Here is a 6452-nt window from a genome sequence, read left to right on the forward strand (position 1 = left end):
TCCCCCCGTTTCCTTGTGTATACCGACCAGCAACAGATACGAAGTCTTGGCAGTAGATGAAGATGGGCAGGACTCGCAGGAAGAAACTGCCTGTTGTGCTGGTCTGGGCTGGGGTAGAGTTAATTTTTGTCATAGTTAACTGGTATAGGGCTACGTTTTGGACTTGTGCAGAAAACAGCCGTGGGTAACACAGGGATGTTTTAGTTACTGCCGAGTCCAGCGTACGTGGAGTCAAGGCCTTTTCGGCTTCTCGCCCCACCCTGCCAGGGAGTCAGCTGGGGGTGCACAAGAAGTTGGGAGGGGACACAGCTGGCAGAGCTGGCCCAAGTGACCAACTGGTGGCAGAATACACAGAATTCCCGCATACAGCATGAGAATGAAACCCCATAAATTGAGCCCCGCTGCGTCTGTGAGTCCTGCAGGGACCCGTCTGTCCTGGTTCCCCCGTCAAAGGGCTGCTTCCTCCATGGAAGGGGATAGGCGAGTCACCGTTGCCTGCCCCGCTGGCAGCGACTCAGCCCTGGGGACGGCCCAGTGCCCTTCGGGGCTCTCTGGCTCTGATGTGGGGCTCAGCGGGTCTTTTGCCCATCTTGGGTGGTGTTTCCCTGTGCTCCCTCCCCGCCTCCGCATGGGCACGGAGCAGTTCTGGATAAACAGCTTTTCACAGAACAAAAAAAAAAGAGCAAAGGTGTCACAAAAGCTGTTATAATATAACACCACCCCACTTCACCCCCAACTACACCACACCCCAGTCCATCTCCATCTCATCCCTGCTGTGGGTCTAATCCCACCTTTCCACCCCAGTGCTGGCTACGGGAAGCCTGTGCTTACTGCGTAGTTCTGGCAAGGTGCTCTTACGGTGCTTTCCCCCCGGTTTTTTGGGCAGACCAGGCTGGGACTGTGGCAGGTTCATCCCTGCAGCTGACCGTGGCTCCTGGGGCTCCATCTCGATGGTGGTGAATCGGTCTACGCTCAGGATTGCGTTGGATGTCTCCGGGACGCTGTAGTCAGGGGTGAGCAGCTCCATGGGCAGCGAGAGTGCATCGATGTCACAGTGGGAGATGGTGCCGCCGGTGCCACCAGGGTTGCCAGGTGTGGGGACACTGCTGGGACCATCCTGGCTGACCCACCAGGATGATCCAGGGAGCAATCAAAGAGCATTATGACCTCTTCCAGAAGCACATCCTCGGGCAGTGCAATGTTGCCTGCCAGGTCCCCAACAGCTTGGGTGGGGGGTGGCAGCACCAGTGGCTGAGGAGGACCTTGCTGCCCGGGGGGGGCTGTTGCTGCCCAGGTGTGCCCCCGTGGGGGTGGCCATGTCAGGGAGGCTTAGCCGTGCCGACTAGCCCTCGATGTGCTCGTATCCCCCTAAAGTGCCGAGGGAGCTGGCCAATGTCACTGCAAGGCCCCTCTCCATGAACTTGGAAAGGTCATGGTTGCTGGGAGAGGTTCCCAAGGACTGGAAGGAAGCACACGTAAGTCCTATCTTTAAGAAGGGCGAGAAGGAGGATCTGGGGAGCTGTCAGCCTGTCTCATCTACCATCTTCCAAGACAAGCTGAGGAAGGGTAGGCTAGACAAGTTGAAGCTGAGGTGGACTGAGAACTGATCCAATAGACAGGCTCAGACCAGTGGCACAAAGCCCAGCAGGAGGCCAGTCCCTCGTGTAACCCTGGCATTCATACTGGCTCCTACAGTGCTTAACCTCTTCATCAAGAACCTCAAGGATCGGGCAAACACAGCAAGTTGCTGATGCCACAAAACTGGGAGATAAAACAGATGGGTGTTCTACCATCCAGAAAGACCTCGACAGGCTGGAGAACGGGGAAGAAAGGAATCTCATGAAATTCAACAATGGGAAAAGCAAGTCTGCACGTGAGGAGAAATAATGCCCTGCACCAGTAAAGGCTGGGGCCTGACTGACTGAGAGCTTCTCTGCGCCTTGGCAGAGAAGGGCCTCCTGGTGGACAAGCAGCTGACCATGAGCCAACAGTGTGGCCTTGTGGCAAAGAAGATCAAGAGCTTCCTGGGGTGCATTAGGAATAGCATTCCCAGCAGGATGAGGATGGTGAGCCTTCCTCTTTCCTCAGCGCTGGTAACACCACTTCTGCAGTGCCGTGTCCAGTGCTGGACTGCCCAGAACAGGAGGGACATGGGCTTAGAGGAGTGTGTCCGATGAAGAGCCACAAAGATGGTTAATGGACCGGAGCACCCTTCACGTGAATCGAGGCTGAGCGAGCTGGGACTGTTCAGCCTAGAGAAGAGCCGGCTCCAAGAGGGTTCTTGTCAAAGTCCATCAATATCTGATGGGAGGACATGGAGAAGAGGGAGTCAGGCTCTCAGGGATACCCAGCAACAAGACAAGAGGCCACGGGCACAAACTGAAAGACATGACATTTCATCTGAACGTAAGAAAACACTTCTTGACTGTGGGTGGCTGATCACGGGAACTGGTTGCCCAGAGAGATTGTGGTGTCTCCCTCCGTGGGGATATTCAATCCCAGTCCTGGACAACCTGCCCCAGGTGGCCAAGCTCGCTTAACAAGAGATTGGACTAGGCCGTCTACGCAGGCCTCTTCCAACACTCCTTACTCTGTGATTCTGGCATGCCCGGCAGCATTTCTGAGAAATTTTCTGTGGTATCCCTGTGCTAGTTGGACTCCTGGTGCCTCGTGCCCATCCTCCTTTTGGGGATGAACTCAGTCACTGTGTAATCCTGAGGACAGGGTTGACCAGGGATTACAAATGTCAGCAAATCCTCAACACGCAGCAGTGTTCACTACCCTCGCACCCACCGTGCATTCTCTCCCCCTACAGGGGTATGGCGTGGAAGTGACCTCTGGAGGTCTCGAGCATCATGGTCTGCCCTGAGCAGGGAGAACTTTACGGTTAGGTCAGATTGGGCAGTGCTTTCTCCTGATCTAGCGCTGATCCACTGTCATGGCGATTTCCCCCTTCCCCTCCACCCCTAAAACTCTTTAGAAAAGCTCCTTTCTGCCACTCTTTGTCTTGTCCTCATTGTCTTTTATCCTTTCCACCCCCCATCCCAGGGGCCATGGGGCTCAAGAGAGAAGACCTCCAGCAGCTCCTCTGCACAACTGGTCAGGGAGTAACACAGCCAGTGGTTCTCCTGAGAGAGGAGGCACCATGAGCTGCAGTGCAGGGCACCGACACGTGGCACTGGGTGCACAGTTCCCAGCAGGTAGTGCCAGTGGCTGAAGCCTCCAAGGGACACCTGGCTCCACAAGCAGCGTTGAGTCCTTTAGTGACCGTGGAGAGCTGCTCTGGCTACAGAGGGGCTGCCAGGAGTGGCGGGGCTGGCACTGCCCAGTCTCAGCTGTGTTCCAGCTGCTGGTTTCCAGTCGCACCTGCTCTGTGGTTTGCAGGGGTCTGGGCATGGACAGGGGCAGGGCAGGACTGCCTGTCCTACTGATACAGCCACTGAGCCCAGCAGGAGGATGGAGATGGTCACGTTGAAACGTGATCAGCGCTGCCCACGGCCGTGGTGAAAGGTGAGGGCTGGAACTGGCTGGTATGGGGACATGGGTCTTGAATGAAGCTGCTGTGGAAGGTTTTCCTGTCTGTTCACGCGGGCATCAAGCCAGGCTGGCTTTTTGCATTGAGGGACTTTTCTTGAGGGTCCAGGGGCATATAGGGATGGTCTGCAGTTTCCCAGGTTCTCCTCCACATGCTGCCTTTTCCTGTGGGGAACACAAAGGCTTCTAGCCCTGCAGATGACCCGGGAGAGGCCTTGTCCACTCTGTGCTCACAGCTGGACTCCTGTCCTCCAGCTCAGCCCTGGCTGAGTAGCCTTGTTTGGAGGTGACTTTTGGGATAGGGACTGGCAGACTGGGCAAGGGAGGCTGTCTCCAGGTCATGGAGTGGTCCAGCAGGGACTGAAGGACAGCAGTGAAATGAAGTGGCTTCTGGGTCTATTCTTCCTTCAGTGCAAGCCCTGACACAGGGTCACAGCCTCCCTTTTGGTGCCACCCTTCAGGAGGGATGATGGTGAGCGGGGGACACCCATCCTTCAGCTACTCCCCAGGCCTGCTAGTGTACCAGGACAGCGTGCACTTCTGACGCTGCACCACGAGCATGCTTTAGGGTGACCAAACCCTTGGCACTGCCTTGGATTAGCTGAGCACGAGCATTCTTCTCTGTGAGGAAATTCTCAGCCTGGATCCGCTCCTGTCTGACCTCTCCCCATCCCTCCTCTGATCCTCACACCTCCTGGGGCTCCTGCTCTCCTCCCCGTGTTCCCTGCAGGGCCTGGAGCTGGTGGTGCCACTCTGCAGCAAAAGGGGGTTGTGGTGCCCTGGGCCATGGCGTAACTCCACGCTGGTCAGGCTGGGAAGCAGCTCTGGGTAGATGGGAGCACTTCCCAGAGGTCTGCAGCTGTGGAAGGAGCACAAAGCATTCCCTCTGACTCCGGATGTTGGCCAGGGAGCATGTTGACCCACCCATGTTCTTTTACTAAGGAAGACGTTAATCGCCCAGCAGTGTGCTTGTCTTGGTCTTTCTGGCTCCCCACTGCCTCTCCTGGTGTTGGCAGAGACCTTGTCTGCTTGTGGATACTTAAATACAGTGCTTCACCTTTGGATAACATCACTTGGACAGTCTCTTGTTCTGTCAGGCCCACCTCAGGAACATGGCTCCTGTACATGCCCTCTGCTCTCCTGGGGGCTCCGGGTTCCCTTCCAGAAAGCCGGGCAGCTACCGTTCAGCTCTGCTGCAAGTGGAACAGCCCTGAGCAGGCAATTCAGAGCCTGTTCCCCATCCCCAGTGGCACTGGACACCCACGTGACGCAGCTGAGTCCATCCCTCATTCCCTCTGACCCTTCCCATGAGCCCATGGAGAAGCAAGCGGGGCAGCAGCCCATGGAGAGGGAAGTTCCTGGAACCTATTCCTGACTTCAGCCAGAAGAAGAAGCCAACCTCCAGGCGCTGCACTTTATTACGGAGCACCCTTTATTACGGAGCTGCGCCACGGGCAGACAGGTCTGCTACTGCGACGACACATTTACCTAAAGCCTCGGGCTTAAAGGGCAAAGCGGGATCATGCCTCTGGAGATATGGACTGAATTCAAACATTTCTGTATGAGTCCGATCATCACAGATGCCAAACCAAATAAAGTACAAGCCTGTCCTGGCCCAAATTCGGAACGCCCTGTGAGGAGAGACGGGCAGCTTACTGCTGCTGAAGGTGAACCCATTGAATCAGTTTGCTCAGGGCATCCTTCAGCTCCTGGTTCCTCATGCTGTAGATGAGGGGGTTCACTGCTGCAGGCACCACCGAGTAGAGAACTGCCACCACCAGGTCCAGAGCTGGGGAAGAGACGGAGGGGGGCTTCAGGTAGGCAATCATACAACTGCTAATGAACAGGGAGACGACGGCCAGGTGAGGGAGGCACATGGAAAAGGCTTTGTGCCGTCCCTGCTCAGAGGGGATCCTCAGCACGGCCCTGAAGATCTGCACGTAGGACAGCACAATGAAAACAAAACATCCAAAAGCAAAGGCAAGACTAAACACAAGAAGCCCAGATTCCCTCAGGTAGTCATCTGAACAGGAGAGCTTGAGGATCTGGGATATTTCGCAGAAGAACTGGTTTATGGCATTGCCTTGGCAGAGGGGTAGGGAAAATGTACTGGCCGTGTGCAGCAGAGCGTGGAGCAAACCACTGCCCCAGGCAGCTGCTGCCATGTGGACACAAGCTCTGCTGCCCAGGAGGGTCCCGTAGCGCAGGGGTCTGCAGATGGCAACGTAGCGGTCATAGGCCATGACAGTGAGAAGGGAATACTCTGCACCAAAAAAGAAGAATAGAAAGAAGACCTGGGCAGCACATCCTGAGTAGGAGATTGCCTTGGTGTCCCAGAGGGAGTTGGCCATGGATTGAGGGACTGTGGTGGAGATAGAGCCGATATCAAGAACAGAGAGGTTGAGGAGGAAGAAGTACATGGGAGTGTGGAGGCGGTGGTCGCAGGCTACAGCTGTGGTGATGAGGATGTTGCCCAGGAGGGCAGCCAGGTAAATGGCCAGGAAGAGCCAGAAGTGCAAGAGCTGCAGCTCCCGCGACTCTGCGAATGCCAAGAGAAGGAACTCCGTGATGGAGCTGCTGTTGGACATTTGGTCCCTCTGGGACTCGGGTGCTGTCCAAGGAGAAAATGATATGGACAAGTTAGGGCAGCTTTGTCTGAGGAAAACCTGTTCTGTTTGTCATCGAGTCTGCCCACATCACCTCTCTTCTTCTCAAGAGGACCTTCATGCAGCTTCCTCCCTTCAGCTCTTGCTTGCTACAGCAGCTGGTACACAGAAGCAGGAAAAAAAAGCCCCATATATACCTTGAGGTGGACACTGAGGATGGACACTCTGGGCTGAGTGCAGGAGCCAGGGTGCAGTGACCCTGTGGGAATAGTCTCCATGACCTGGAGGAAAAGAGCACATTAGCACTGGGGC

General features: G+C 55.8%; 1 protein-coding gene across 1 annotated transcript; it reads right to left on the reverse strand.

Moving 5' to 3' along the window:
* Positions 1-5186: 5186 nt before the first annotated feature.
* Positions 5187-6152, reverse strand: LOC128901459 (olfactory receptor 14C36-like). The gene has a single exon (XM_054183471.1). It carries the CDS (start codon positions 6120-6122, stop codon positions 5187-5189), a length of 936 nt encoding a protein of 311 aa, XP_054039446.1. The 5' UTR covers positions 6123-6152.
* Between the last annotated feature and the right edge of the window lie 300 nt (positions 6153-6452).

This window comes from Rissa tridactyla, chromosome 25 (assembly GCF_028500815.1).
Source record: "Rissa tridactyla isolate bRisTri1 chromosome 25, bRisTri1.patW.cur.20221130, whole genome shotgun sequence".
In the NCBI taxonomy this organism is placed as follows: Eukaryota; Metazoa; Chordata; class Aves; order Charadriiformes; family Laridae; genus Rissa; species Rissa tridactyla.